The sequence below is a fragment of the Gallus gallus genome, chromosome 7, assembly GCF_016699485.2.
Source record: "Gallus gallus isolate bGalGal1 chromosome 7, bGalGal1.mat.broiler.GRCg7b, whole genome shotgun sequence".
NCBI classification, from domain to species: Eukaryota; Metazoa; Chordata; class Aves; order Galliformes; family Phasianidae; genus Gallus; species Gallus gallus.
The window spans coordinates 13218806-13234302 of NC_052538.1; the positions used below are offsets into that span (position 1 = coordinate 13218806).

The 15497-nt window shown below is 38.6% G+C and overlaps 1 protein-coding gene across 20 annotated transcripts in view; it reads right to left on the minus strand.

Moving 5' to 3' along the window:
- The window catches only part of ABI2 (abl interactor 2), a 71801-nt gene that overhangs the window by 7396 nt on the left and 48908 nt on the right, over positions 1-15497 (minus strand). For 4 of the 20 annotated variants that reach the window (XM_040703708.1, XM_004942664.4, XM_040703701.2 and 1 more), the window contains exons 4-9: positions 14175-14192; positions 7561-7658; positions 6664-6810; positions 5061-5185; positions 3923-4102; positions 3089-3247 (exon numbers count right to left, since the gene is read on the minus strand). In XM_040703708.1, the coding sequence (XP_040559642.1) occupies positions 3089-3247; positions 3923-4102; positions 5061-5185; positions 6664-6810; positions 7561-7658; positions 14175-14192 (727 nt within the window). The remainder of the gene's footprint in view (positions 1-3088; positions 3248-3922; positions 4103-5060; positions 5186-6663; positions 6811-7560; positions 7659-14174; positions 14193-15497) is intronic. The other 16 variants (XM_040703709.2, XM_004942666.5, XM_015289530.3 and 13 more) reach the window with 6 other exon arrangements.

A 15497-nucleotide genomic window follows, 5' to 3' on the forward strand; every position in this document is an offset into this window, starting at 1 on the left:
GACATCATCGCCACTCAGACAATGTAGCACACTGCCAAGAAGCTGAGATAAAAAGGACGACATTCACAGAAAAATGGCTCAGAGCGTTTAAGCATATTCCCAATCCTTACTTCAAGGAAATTTCTACATTTTTAACATTTCCAACCCATCTCTTTTCTTAAGATCAAGAATCTATGGTGAAGCAGAAGCTTGATCTCACTAAAAGATTCCCTCAAGTTCTTTACAGCAGCACAGGACTTCACAAACTGGCCTACCTCAAAAACATATCGAGAAGTTTCTCTCCCTATAATCCTCCATCTTTTAAATCGATTTAGTATTTATAAATTGAATGTCTTTTCTGTTAAAACACCCACAAACCCTTATTCCTGAAAACAGATATAGGTAATTTTCTCTATAACATGGGCAAAAAAATAAAACAAAACAGAAAATTAATTAAATGAGGCAATTTTAGGTGAAACAGAAAGATGCCTTTGAGAAACCTTGGACTTGCAGCCAGGAGCCTTGCTGGTAGAACAAAGCACACTTTGCTGTTGCAGAGCAACAGGGCCTAGTCCAATGTGCAGCCTTACCTTTCTGCCTTATTCTGCAAACCACTGAACTCTGAGCAGCTGGCTTACTGCTAATGGAAGAGCTGTCTTTGTGCAAGATGTGCAAATTCACACACGATTAGGTAAGTGTATTCTCTAAGTACAAAAAATTAATACTAGTTAACAAAACTGTAGTCTCACCTTGAAAGGATAATGCAAGACACTTTTTTTTTAATCTTTAAGAAAGTTCTTGGAATATTTTCCAGAAAGCACACCTCAGGAAAAGCACAACCAAGTCATTTCTTGTTAGCATGGCATACACAGACATTTAGTCATGTCCAAGAGAATACCAGGGATTAAAAAAAATTAAAAAAAATCTACACTTCACGCACCCGTACGTTTATTTACCTTACTGAGCTGAACTAATTCAATTTCAGTCTAATCCCAGAACTACAATGTATGACTTAGCATTTTTTCAGAATTAATACACCTCATCACAGCAAATGGAAAAAAAAACGCCTAAGTTATTTCAAATTCACATCTCAAAATATACTGTTTGCTCATTTTAGCAACTATTTTCACAAGCACTTCAAATTTCTTCTGCCAGTCATGTTCACCTACCACACATCTCAAACAAAATAAACAAAAAAACCAAAATGGAGCAACCATTGTTTTTGTTGCAAGAATATCTGTGTACCTCCATATAAAGCAGACTCCATTACCTCACCACTTTACTGATATTTCTTGAGAAAATTTAAAATACATTTCTAATGACAGCTTCTTTGAAATGCGTGAGGTGACCTCAGAAAGAATATATTCCTTCAAGTGTAACTACAACTGCTGGGAAAAGATCTGGTCTCACATTTCTCAAAGAGGAAAAGGGGACTTGAACTTGAAGCACTATTGAAATGCAACAGCGTTCAGGAATACAGTGTTCCTGTCCAACTATGAAGTCGCCACCTTTTTAATTACATATACTATAAGAATACTTAGTTTCAAAATGTTTCTTTATTCAAAGTCACATGAAATCATACATTTCCTATCTACCGTATGAGACTATCTTTGGTCTCCTGGGTCTCTTTTGAGTGTGTCATGTTCTGCATATAAGTCCTTGAAAGAGATAACAAGTCTTTCCAGGTAGAAAGACAAATCACCCTAGACAAGCACTCCAGGCAAATACAAGCAAAATCCCTTTGTTTTGTTTGGATCACGTAGTTTAATCAAAATGGTGATGCTAACACTAGCTGACATCATTCTTTGTTTATCTTAACCATAATTGCTACCTTCCTTTTGGGTCCACAGACTGAACTGCAGTTATGCAACTTAGATAAATTCTACTTGGTAGTTATTATTACCTGCAATAGCGATATATATACTGTCTAAAATGGCATGTGTCTGGATACAGTGAAAATTCTCTTTATTGCAAAAAGCAATGTTGAATTGTTTCCTTTATAGCTATTTTTCCTTCCTTCCCTTTTATTCTCCTTCAAATTTCAATACGCATATAACGTGCCTAACAAATACCACGTATTTCATGCGACAAAGCAGCAAGTTTACTCATACAAACTCCTCTACCCTCTCTGTCCCCAGCAGTACCATCTCGCTTCCTTCTCAAGTTAATTGCACACATCTCTTTGCAGACTGACTCACAAGCAGTAATATTTGGACCTGACCAGATCCCTTAAACGCAAACTGCAGCAGCTAACCTAATTCCTAATTCAACACTTCACCTAAAACAACCAAACCAAGCAAATAATCACCAACAAAAACACCCACACAATAGCACTACAGCGCTTTCAAATCAGCTTTCAGACTTGCTTTTAATAGGGCCTTTGCTAACAAGGAATGTTCAATGTGTCCCTTGCATCTCTTTATAGCTTTGTAAGAAAAGGTGTCCCTTACTGTCATATCAATACCTTCACCGCTCCTCAGAAGCTCAGGAAGAAGGACATCAGAGATGAACAGCTGCTGAATTTCCCAACATACAGGACAACGCTGCTTGTTAAAATCTCATCCTGCTTTTGAGGACAGGTCATCCATTAGAATAACATCACATATGGAACTTCACAGAGGACATGGCTCCCCTGCACTCTGTACCAAACACCACTGATGTCTAAGATCTCTAACACCTGCCCCTATATAACAAGAGCAATTTACTGAACTGGTGGTTAACCACAAGGAAAAACACACAAGCACACAGACTGATTAATGAAGAATCACTGTTTTGCTACAAAACCAAATACCTATTCCACACCAAAGCAGCTACCTGATACACATGGTGTAGTAAAGGACTGAAGTTTGTCCAATAGATCCTGCAAATCCTGGGAGATCAAAAGTAATTTATCTGACAACAAGATATTGTCCCAAGCTGCACACCATAATGACAGCTGCACGCTCTGCGCTCACACCTCTGCTTCAGCACAGCTACCGGCAACATACTGGAAGTTACCTCAGACTGACTGCAAGAGCTGCACTGGAGACAGAACATAGGATTTCAGAGATCTGAAAGCCAGTCAATTCAACCCTGTGTTGCATTCATCACAGCAGACAACCCTTCTTACCTGGGTTCTGGTTATAAAAAGGTCCTCCGTTTATCTGGTTCTGAAGGCTCGTCTGTGACGTGATTGAAGGAGGACGCCGATATGGCAAAGATCCCCCTATTGTTGGTGGTGTATGTCGAGACGCAGGCCTGTTCATGCTGTAGAACTGGACTGGGTGGCCTGGGTTAGAAAGAGAAATGTGTTAGCAAGGGAAGAATTATGCCTGTTTTTTTTTGTTTTTTTTTTAATGCTCCATTCAGAATTCAAAGGCTAGGAAAAGTTTCTGTTCTTTTAGAGACAAACTACATCCTACAAGCAGTCAGCTCAGCTGCCAGACATGCCAGAAGACTGGATGCCTCAACAGCAATACAAAAAAAACCAGACTTCTACAACTGCCTGTAATCAGAACTAATCACACACCCAAAAAAAGAAAATGCAAAGGTACATACGCCACAAAGTCTCAAAGTGAAAAAAAATCATTTTCATTTACCCATTTTATAAAATGTATTATAACAACTGAATTTCTAAGAAGTTATCTCATTTATAAACCTGCAAAAAATATCACTTTGAGCTCCAGCTGTCAAACAATGCAATGCGTATAGACTGTTTGCTCTTATTATAAAAAACAACACAATGCTAAGTATCTTGTTGCTGCTCCTGAAATGTACAGAGAATCATCTGGGGAGAAGAGAATGCTAGGAACCGCTTGAATGGATGGCGTAAATGAAATCAGACTCAAAGACCTGTTTTTAAGGAGTTACCAATTGAAGCAACTCCTTGAAAACTTGCTCTGAAAAGCCTCAGATCACAATCACATGTGGGCTCATCTGCCCTCACAAGGGAGCAGACACTCACCTGTAGAGGCCGTGGAAGAAACAGCAGGGGGAGTTGGAGAGGTGAAGCCATCAGCAAGGGGCTGGGCTCCTGCAGCAGCAGCAGCATCTGGGGTAGAGGAGGAAGGGGCTGGAGCAGGAGGGGTGGGGGCAGGAGCAGAGGTAGAAGGAAGGGGAGAAGTGCCAGCCGAGCCAGCAGGGGCTAAGTGAAGAGAGGAGGAAGAGGTGGAGTTAATAAGGAGATATGTTAGCAAGGATTAGAGAAAGCCTTTGACTATTCAGTGTTAGCTACTTACTAGATGCACAGTATTTTAGAATGCACGAGGAGATGAGGGAAAAATGAAGCTACTAAAGAAAGACTCATTCTTATGTAGACAGTTCATGAGGGTCAAGCAAACCTGCTGCTTCTTTCCAGGTCTGAAGGTAACAACCTAGAACTTTACAGTGAGATCCTTAACGTTTGAAAGATGTCTTTAATCTTTGTTATTTAGGCTGCAATCTGTAGCATAGCTGCATTGAGTTCTTGTACAAATTAGAAAATATACAGAAGAGGAAAGCCAAAAGCGCTTCTTTGGTTCATAAGCATCATGTATTTCAGATCACACTGCAAGCCAAAACTGTATGCTCTTTTTCACTGAAACTGCTGAACAAGGAGTACTAACATCACTTCCTATTTCTGGGAAGACAGGTGTAGTTACAGTAAACACATTTTCATGACAACTCATCTAGGCTTGCATTGTGTACTTAAGGATTTATTCTCTGCCTTTTAATATTCTCTCTTTTAATACAATTGTTTAAAAGCAAGCTGCTATAGATCTGCATGAACAGCCAGTGAAAAAGCATCAATTTGCTTAAAAGGGATAAGTTTCTCCCTGCCCACCAAAAAAGGTATTGTGTCCTATCTGGTTTTATGCAGGCAGCCAGGCAAAAAAAAAAGCTCATAAATCAATTGACATATAAAATAAACATTAAAGTACCTCAGACACTCTCAGAAAATACATTACTGTATTCAAATTCATGCTACCAATAGGAAGCAATTTTCAATGATTGCATGCTTCTGGAAAACGAATTCTGAGGTTCCTCATGGGGCTTCCTCCTCACATCTGCAAATGCTAAAGTTAATGCTGAAACAAAAAGAGGAACAGCAAGTTTCCATTTACCTGGATAGACACTGGGAGGAGATGGTGTGGGAACAGCAATAGGAACACCCACACTGCCACTTCCACTGTTCTCGCGACTACTGCTCCGACTACTTGGATGGCTTCCTCCACTGCTCCCACTGCTGCTGTAAGAAACCAAAGTAACCCAAGAAATGAATCTGCTGCTCTGCATGTTGAAACTCAAATGCCTCAGAAAGCACTTTGCTAATTCAGAGTAGTAACAGGAGACAAGAAAAGAGAAATGATATAAAGCTATATAAACCTAACTTTTCCAAGAAGTCCTCTTCATTCTGACTACAGCAGAAGTTTTTTCACCTAGTCCCAGAGATCTTGCCCAGAAGTAAAACACTTACGCAAATATAAAAATTCTAAAATGGTAAAGAAAAAGTCGGATTTTCTTATGCTTTAAGCCAATCTATTTCACTAGCATCAAGTACTTACGATGTTTAAAAAGTAAAGATTTCAAAAGAATTAGCATATCAAGAAACTTTTCTTGTTATCCTAGAAAGAAGGCTAACCTTCTCCAGAACCTTTGGTAACAGCTCAGCTTCATTCTGTGTTTGCCAATACCAGAATTCTCAAAATGCAATGCTCTTTTTCATCTGCTCAATCTAAAAATATCAAGGACTGTTCAAACAAAGATGTGAACTGTAAGCTCACCATGAGGTCCTTCAATGTGAAGGACTCAAGTTTTCACAGAATCACAGAATTGTTTGAGTTGATAGGGGCTTTTTAAAGGTCATCTAGTCCAACTCCTCTGCAGTGAACAGGGACACCTGCAGGTAGATCAGGTTGTTCAGAGCCCCGTCCAGCCTGACCTTGAATGTCTCCAGGGATGGGGCATCCAGCACATCCCTGGGCAACCTGTGCCAGTGCCTCACCACCCTCTCATAAAAAACTTCTTCCTTATATCCAGTCTAAGTCTCCCCTCCTTTAGTTTGAAACCATACCCCCTTGTCCTATCACAACAGACCCTGTCCCTTTCTTTCTTACAGACCCCCTTAAGATACTGAAAGGCCACTCTCCGATCTCTCTGGAGCCTTTTCTTCTCCAGGCTGAACAGTCCCAGTTCTCTTAGCCTGTCCTCACAGGGAGGTGTTCCATTTCTGGGATCATTTTTGTGGCCCTCTTCTGGATGTGCTCCAACAGGTCTATGTCTCTCCTGTACTGAGGACTCCCCATCTAGGCACAGTACTCCAAGTGCGACCTCACCAGTGCAGAGCAGAGGGGTGGGATCACCTCCATCAACATGCTGGCCAAATCTCTTTTGATCCAGCCTTTTCCCAGTTTTGTAAACATTTAATAGAACATTGCAAACTACCTACTTGAAACAGTACATGATTTTAGTAAAACATTAAGTGCTATCACTATGTTTTAATATTAAAATCAAAGTAACCATAGGATTAAGTGAACAATGTTAACACAACTAACTACTCCAGTTTTATGAGAGCACATTTTTGCCGTGCCAAATGGCATTGCCAGTCCATATCATGAATTAGTAAAAGCTTTGCTGTCGAGGTGGAAATGGATTTCAAATTGTAGCATTTTTATCCATACACTTCTCTAACATTAGCCACGCTTTGTTCAGGACTACACTGAATACCTGTATGTGCGATTCCTCTGATTGACAGAAGCTGTTCTAACAGGACTCTGCTGTGAGGGAGCCATATTGCGCGTTGGGCTAGGCACGTAGTCATTTGGTACCACCGGGGGACGTACTGGCTCCAACGTACGATAAGGAGAGTGACGCCTACACAAGAACGACATATTAAAGAAGCAAATTAGATAATACAGACAAAGCCACTTTTAGTTCTTTAAAAAGTTAGCTATATCCTAATCAGTATCAAGAGTTAAAAATGTTATTCTGTAAGTTTTCAATATCTACTTCGGAGGATGACAAAAGCATTTAAGGATGTTCTTCATGTACTCCTATTTCCAGACGTTGTCCTACTCATACACTCAGTTGCACGTTCCATTCTTGTTTTAGAAGTAATCTGTACCTTATTTTAAAGGTAAAGCACTATAGTCTGTACATACATAATCACTTATTAGCAAGCAGCATTCCTCCTACTTACAGCAAGTTTCCTAAGGACTTTGCCTGCAAAAGTTGGGTCAAATTCAAGTTCACAGTCTTAAAAGGAATTATGTTTCTTATACAGCACAAATCAAGTGTCATGTACTAATTTTCCAGCTGTTTAGCACCACCTGTCAAAGCCATACAGCTGATGATTCTTCTCTGAAACGTGTAGATGTATTTTGCAATGATACAAAAAGGTTGCTGCTTGGAAAGGCTGCTGATGCCCATTATCTTTTGGCAGAAATGTGTTCAACAGCACGTAACCACTGATGTGATCGGTATAAGAAGATGCTGATGTACCATCTGTTGACCTCTGTGGATGGTTAAAGCAAAACCAGGCAAACAAAACACACCACACCACAGGAAAATCATCTTTTGTTCCTGTTCACCTAAGCCCTTCACACGGCTGGTAACTGCACTTACCCAATAGTTCCTTTTCCTGACATTGGTGGACTTGGTGGCTTCTGGGTGGGTGGTGTTGTACGTGGCAACCCACCCATCTTCATATTCTGTGTGCTGACCTGCATGAAAGAACGAGGAGAGAAATGGCCTTCTCTAAGCTCAGCATCTAGGGGAAGAGATGCCTTCAGCAATTAACTCCAAGTAAGGGAAAGTTTAAACAAACGAAAGATCAACTGAGAGGCCATGCATTCTATATGTAATTTCCACTCTGCTGAGAGTCAAGAGTTGTGCTCAAAGGACTCTTTATCACACAGGGTTTTCAAAAATGAGCGAATTTGCCTTTAGGCTATCACAAACATTAAAGCAGTGACAATACAGGCACTGTATGTGACTTGCTTAAACCTCCCAGACAGCCTTTAAGAACAAAGGCAGTTATTTCATGTTGCCCTATTCAGTGGCAAATTTCCAAAAATATTTTTGAGTACCCTTTAAAACTACTAAGGCCTATCTAATAGGCCACAATTTAATATACTTAATACAAAATGCACAAAAGACAACATAATCTCCTAATATGTTTCATTAATGTTTTAATATTTTCACAGTACTATCTTATTTAATATACTATTTATTATAAATATTATTAATACACATTTAAAATTGTAAAGAAAGCTATATAGAGAAAAATGCAGATATGCATTTTTTCCCCATCAGATTTGTAGCAAATTCATCTCTAAGAATTAATAAATAAATGTATGGGGAGAAAAATTATTTGCAGTGGTGTGATGTCACTGTGGTCAGCCCCTCCCATTCTTTCAGGTTTAATTACTAACAAAGAAACTTTTATATAAAATAATTTACTATAACCTCTAGAAAAAGAAATCATCTGCGCTCCTGGCTAACTGCTCTATCTAGGTATCGTAAACAAATACCACCAATGGCATTTTGTTTACCTGTATGCTGTCAGCCAAGCACAATTCTCTCAGTGCATTCACCATGACAGGAATCTGTATACAGCCTTCTTAGAAGTCTCTGTTAAACAGTTTTTGATCTACAAATGCTCAGACTATTGCTTGGATATAGAGATTTTCAACAAACTAAAGTAAGTACACTTGTGTCTCTTTTCATTTTGTTCCTGTTGTGTTTAATTTCATAGTTTTTCTCATTTCCAAAATGTAAATCTTGTCTAATGCCCCATTAAAAAAAAAAAAAAGCACAGTGATCGACACACTAGGAATATTTGCAAATATTATTAAAAAGGCAAATTACTCCTTCATAATTTGTCCATAACAATGCACTTAAACCACTAGCAATGCTCACTTTTTTAAACTTATAAATACTGAGACAGCATAAAGAGCAATACATTTAATATTCTAACACTCAAGTTTGATTTCCTAACTCTGAAGAACACCACTGCTATCACAATTTAAATTTTCTGGGAGGAAAAGAAATCCAAGCACTGCAAGCTTGGTGACTTTTTTCTTTTGTGTGTCAGATTCAAAACCAAACACTTGGACTTAGTTGTGTAGAAGTGCTTTCCAATGTCAATTTAAGAAAAAAGTATTTTAAACAACATTATAAAGTCCTTTAAGCCAACTCTAAGCAACAAGAATTCTAAAGTTAATTCAAGTGAGGGATGAGGTAAGCACTGAACTACAATTACTTGAAGGGGAGATGGAAAGTGTAAAATGAAGAATATTTTATTCTATACACGGAATATTAATAGATAGCACAAAACCCTTTTTTGTTTTGTTTTTTTTAAAGTTGCAGCAGCCCTTGTATTTCCTCTTTTATTAGAGACATCTGTTTCACCCACCTATTTGAGTTGTCCAAGAACAAAACAAAACAAAAAACAGTCACCACAACATCACTCGTTACAGCTTTTTCAAAGAGCCTGTCATGCCCAGCAGAATAGGGCTTGTGGGTGTCTTTAGATGACAGCCAGCAGCCCAACCCATTTGCATCCCAGCAGTCCCTGCAGGTGTTTCAGCTGGCCACTCTATTGCTTCTCCCTGCACGATGCCAGCACCAGCTATCACTTTACAGTTAACAGAACATTCCATGTATGTAACCCTACTTTCAAGAGTAATATTACTTGCATACAAGAAGAAAAGCAAAGTGTTAGTCTTCCACTGGGCTTCCACAGTGACATCGGAAAGAAAGGAAAGTGCAGTTAGAGACTAAAGCGACACTGCACAGCCAACAGTCAGCAGAAGCAATACTTGTCTGACGGATGCACATTTCCAGTTACTGACAGTTGCTTTTGTTATTACTGCTAACAAAGATATCCCTGGCACAGGAAAGGAAGAAAGCTTCAGAAAACATGGCTGAAGAAAAAGCGGCCCTTTGTTAGACAAGGAATTTCAGTCACAAAGACGCCGTTCTTCAGAAAGACTACGCTGAAAGATGGGGAAAATGCACTGACAGCGAGCTCAGTTTCTGGCTCTTTGAGATGACTTTTCCCCATTGAAACTGAAATGCTGTGAAAACAAAGTTTACAGGACTGTCTTCAAATCTGCCAGGACTGATGACTTGAAGACTAGCTATTGAAAATTAGACAATTCCATCTGAATAAAATCCCCTTTCACTTATAGCCAAATAAATTATTTCAGCAATCAAAATGGACAGGTGTCTGGAAATGCTATTATGCAAGACACTAAAAGGCTACAGGCTAACTTGAGAAAATAAAAATAATCCAATTTAGAACTGTACTAGGGGTAACCTCTGCTGAGATACAAACACTGGAACATTGCCAATTTTTCCCCTTTTGTCTAAGAGGCAAAAAGAATAATAATTAATAAAGCTATTAATACTCCCCTGACCCTTACAAATCTTTACTCTGTTGTTACTGCCTTTCCCATTTTGCATATATGGTTATAAATATAGTTTGAGACAAACCCTCATCCACAAACATCCCTCATATATGATTCTACAATCCAAAGCAAGCACTAGAACTCATGGTCACATTTACAGTTGCTGTCAATTTTCAAAAATCAGTTTTCCAGTCAGAATCAGTTGGAATTCCCAAATAAGCTGGAGCTTTCTAGACAGAAGTTGCACTGTTTCTCATGACATTTCCCCTGGTTCCACACAGCTCTACATACCCAGCTGCTACTGGTTTAACTGGAGGGGAAAAGCAAAGGAACACATCTGTCTGTTGGTGGTTTGTGTAACTGCAGGTCTCCACAGATCTGTGGTTGGTTTGTACCTAAGAGCTTGCAAATTCTTTTAGGAAACTGCATGGCAAAACAGAGCCTGCAACCAAAATCACAAAGCAGCTCACTGTTGTGCTAAAGACAAGAAAAGATTAAGAGAGGCAATAATGACCTGAGCACAAAGTGTAGGGAAAAAAAAAAAAAGCCGATTGTGGTAAAAGATGAAAGACAACCCTGTGAACCCAGAGCAGCACTGCACGTGGTCTACACAGAATGGACGAAGGGGATTTTCCAACATTTTGCCTCTTTCCCTGGAGGCAAAAATGCAGAAAACATCACCCATTGAAATTACATGGAAGAACTCCAAATAATTCTAGGGAGAGGACACAAGTTCTCTCAGATAAGCATTTCTTTGACTGGGTGCCTTACAGAAGCTTTTCTTTTATTTTTAATTATTTATTTTTAAACACACAGTAGCATGCAACAGGGCTACAGCCAAAAAGGTCTAGGGACCAGAGCTGTAACTCTGGCAGTGCTGGAGCTAGAATGTGATGCTCTACTGAGGAAGGAACTGCATAAACAACCTAAAACAAGCAGATCCTTACTAGTAACACATCCTGGAGGATGCCCTGAGACTCAGCTCCACAGCAACATCAGTAAAACAAACTTTAAAGAAACAAAAGGTCTGAAGTGACTGATACAGATCATTCTGTTTTTAAAAAAGGCACTACTGCCTGAACAAAAAGTGCAGAGATACATGGCTGGTCAGACAGATCCGTTCAAAGTATTTGCACCAACATATTTTTTATTTACAGAGCTGTAAGGCACTTAACTGTTTATCTGCACAGCTTTAAAAAACTTCACTGTAACAGAGATTCAAATCCAGAACACATTCACTTTTCAGCCAAGCATCTCATTGTTAGAGTCATTACCAAGATAAAGTGATTTCCCCCCAAAAGACTGAAGAGTGTATATTCCAAACCTGAGGAAGAACTAAACCTAAAATTGGACTCTGCCCAAAAATTTCTAAGGGGTGCTTTACTGTCAAACCGAATTTTCTGTATCTTTCAGGTCAGCAAAAGATTCGACAAATCTAATAAAGTGTCCCCATAGCGATGTTCCACAGATTACATTCAGAAGCTCCAAGCAGCTACCCAGCCTTCCTGAGCAATTTAATACCTGACACCACAAAAACCACTTAATGCTGAACGAAAACTTCTCATGCCTCACTTCATTTCCAGAGAGGATGGACTATTTTTTTTTGCCTGTCATCTCCTCCCTCAGATTAAACTCCTTGCCAGATTGGGCTTGGCTACTTGAGTAGTTATTCTGGAAATCTAATTAAACTGTATGTCCATCAGTTGATAAACTAGTTGATATGGAAGTGAAAAGTCTATACTTCAACCTTGTCTTAGCTAACGAGGACAAGTAAAAAATTCAGCAAGTGAGTTTACCCACTTATACTGTGTTCACCTACATAAAGTAATTGAAGAACCGAGTCCAGTAAGTACAAAAAGGCTTCAACAATGTTGTTCTAAATTGATCTGCTAACAGGAGATGGTACAGATAGTCCTCTGACTTGCAGCTGTAGTTTTCTTAAAACTGTGTCTTAAATTTAAAAGCAAGCTATGCAGACAGAAGCACGGTTTGCCTCGTCAGTCAGTTTAATGCCGGAACTCTCAGCCAAGACTAAGGTTTCTTTGCAGCCACGAAAAATAAATACAAACCAAACATTTCATATGAAATTTCTCAAGTGAAGTAAAATTCATATCCACGTTAGTGGCCTTCTTTCAGTTTTCTCCTTTCAGGCTGACGCACTGCGACTATGGGGACTCCTGAAGAGTAACACAGGTTCACTAGTGGGGTTCTTTTAAACCCTCGCGGTTTTGGCAGTGAGGAGATGACTGACATTTTAACTGCCAAATGGAATTTATGATCAGGTTCACTTCAATAAAATGGATAAATACCTCAGCTGGTGTTATAACAAATAATGTTATTTTCATTCTAAACCCATAAAAAGAATTAAGAAAAAAAAATCTGAAAAGCAAAAGAGATTTTCCACCGCTGCAGACAATGCACAGATATGGCAGTTCATGCATAATCTATAATCACTTTTTTAGGATTGTCATTACTGGTTCATAACTGCAACTGCAGAAAGCAACAAAGGAAACCAACAGTTTGCCCATTCCTTTTCTAAAAGCATCATCTACCATGGGCTGCATGCAGAATAAGGCATATTCAGCACCAGAAGTATCCATTTCATAAAGACAGACAGTAACAGACAGGAAGGAGATCTATTCCATAATTCTCAAAAAACATTTAAACTCTACGTGACTTGAAATACAATACTATACCTTACACTCACGTGAGAAATCTCCTTTCATTTTTATACATGTTCTTTGTGATCAGACGTGCTACATACACAGCAATACCTTACCACAAGTACCAGCTGGCCAACTCCACAGGGGCATCATTAGGATATCTACACTAGCAGCTATTTAACAGGAACGTGCAGGGTTTTCTTTTAGCTTTTTAGTCTCAGAAAATACTTAGTAATGAAAAACATTTCACATCAACTTGGAACTTCATTTAATTAATATTTTTCATGTGATGTCTTAGCATTCTACACTTTCAAATGCAGTTCTCTCTTTAAAACCATGGCTGCCACCAAAATGCTCAAGAAAGGCTATAGCCTATTTACTACTTAATGCATCCCAATGCTGGATCATGCAACTTCACCAACTTCTTGTCAAATTTTCAGGCTTTTTTTGCTATTGGTTCTGCAGCCACTAACACTGCTAAAGTTTGGATATCTCTGAGATCATCAAGAACTTGCCATACTCCAGTCTGAATTTCTGACACATTGATCAATTATCATCGATCACGATCAAACCACATAAATTGCTCAGTCACCAAGTAGCTCTTCATATTTAAATACTGCTACCAGTTTCTGAAAAAATTAAGGATACTGCAACTTTAAAAAATACGTACAGACTTCAATTATTACTATTATTTTATTTTACACACCTTTAGAGCCCCCTTATTGGAGCAATCTTATGCTGAAACATTAATCCCAATCAAATAATAATTTATACCGTATATAGGATAAAAAGAATATTACACAGGGGGAGGCTCATGTCCAGCTGCTAGGTAGTCACTGTATTATCATTATTATTATCATCATCATTTTTAAATGCACAGTTAGCACAATATTCCTTCTCTATAAATGATCTGGTAGATACATTTACGATAGTCAATATTTTGCCACAAAACTTTTAAAGTGAGCTGTTAGCGTCCTTACACAAATATATCCATTTTCATCACAAAACATTTATCTGCAATGAAATCATTCAACAGATGTTCTGATACACAGGAAGGAGAACAACTCTGTTTTAAACAATCTGTATCATTCACATAGCCATCTCCCCATGTGTAATAGTCTCAGAAGAATAAGAATGGGAATCCAGCCCTGGGATTTCTTACCTTAAATCTAAGCAACCACTTAATGCATAAATGGAGCAAATAAAAGAGGTAAGGAAAAAAAAGCATTGAAAGGTTAGTTGGAACTTCAGGATATGAAGAGAAAGGAAAAAGAAAGAAAAAAGTTAAGCATTCAGCATTAACAAAATAATGTATCAGTAGATCATAGAAAGAGTGGCTAAAGCAGAATGTGTCATGAATAGAAGATTTTCAAGCTGGAACTTTCAATATGTTGATCACAAAGCCCTTAGATTAACACTTCACAATTAAAGCCCAATTGTCAGTACACTGTTTACTCGAGTCCTTACAGTACTAACTGTAAGTCACCATCCTTCAGAATGGAAAATAAGACCTTGATGGATTGACTTCAGAGATTAATTTTTGGAGCTGTCAAAGAATGGACTTATCAATACCCTGAGCTCAACTGAACTCATTTACATGCATTAGCATATTCACAACCAGCTGAAACAAAAGCCTCTAAATATCAAGCTAATACATGCTCTTTCCTAGGCAATACTATTAGTTAACTTAATCTGGTCCAATGAGAAATCTCTTGAACAAAGACCAAGAGCAAATCATCATGCCTTGTACCTTTTTCTAAACTTAACGTTAAGATATTAGCCAACCGTGAAACATTTCAAAGCTTAAGCGTTAGGTTTTTGGCATGAAGTCACAATATCTCACTGGCATAATACCATATATTCTCTTTCCCCGTAATAAAAATATCAGTAAAAGTAGCCCTCCTATTTGAATATCTTTTGATCTGTTTTCAGTTCAGCTGATCTAAACACGTTGCACATCACATTTCTTAAATTTCTTCTAACACCAAATGTAAAACATGACAGAATCTCAACAGCCAGGACTACTCTGGTTCATCTGCTTAGCTCAGAACAAGAACCTAATATAGCAAAGGAAGCATAATCTGATTTACTAGAAAGCAGCCTTCAAGTTCAAAGTTCCATGGTGATATTAACCAAAAAAGTCACTGCTTCACAGAAAAGCCAGGTGTCCCTGTAGTGGCCAGAAGGACTGTCAATTACACGAAAGGGTCCAGGAGGGGTGACCTTTTCCTCAGCAGTACTGCTTGGTAATTACAGTATCCTAATACAACTACACACCACTTCAAATGGATCCAACTTTTTTCTTTTCCATCCTCCTGGCTAGAAAACCTCACGGAAGGAAAAGCAGAAGACTCTGTAACCCAGGAAACATTCAAAAAGAATAGACCAAGTCCCTTTCAGATAAGTTCTTTGTATTTTTGCAGCATTGTGGCATCAGGGAAGCAAGATGAGGAGGGACCACTTAGAATGATATAGTGGCATTTAA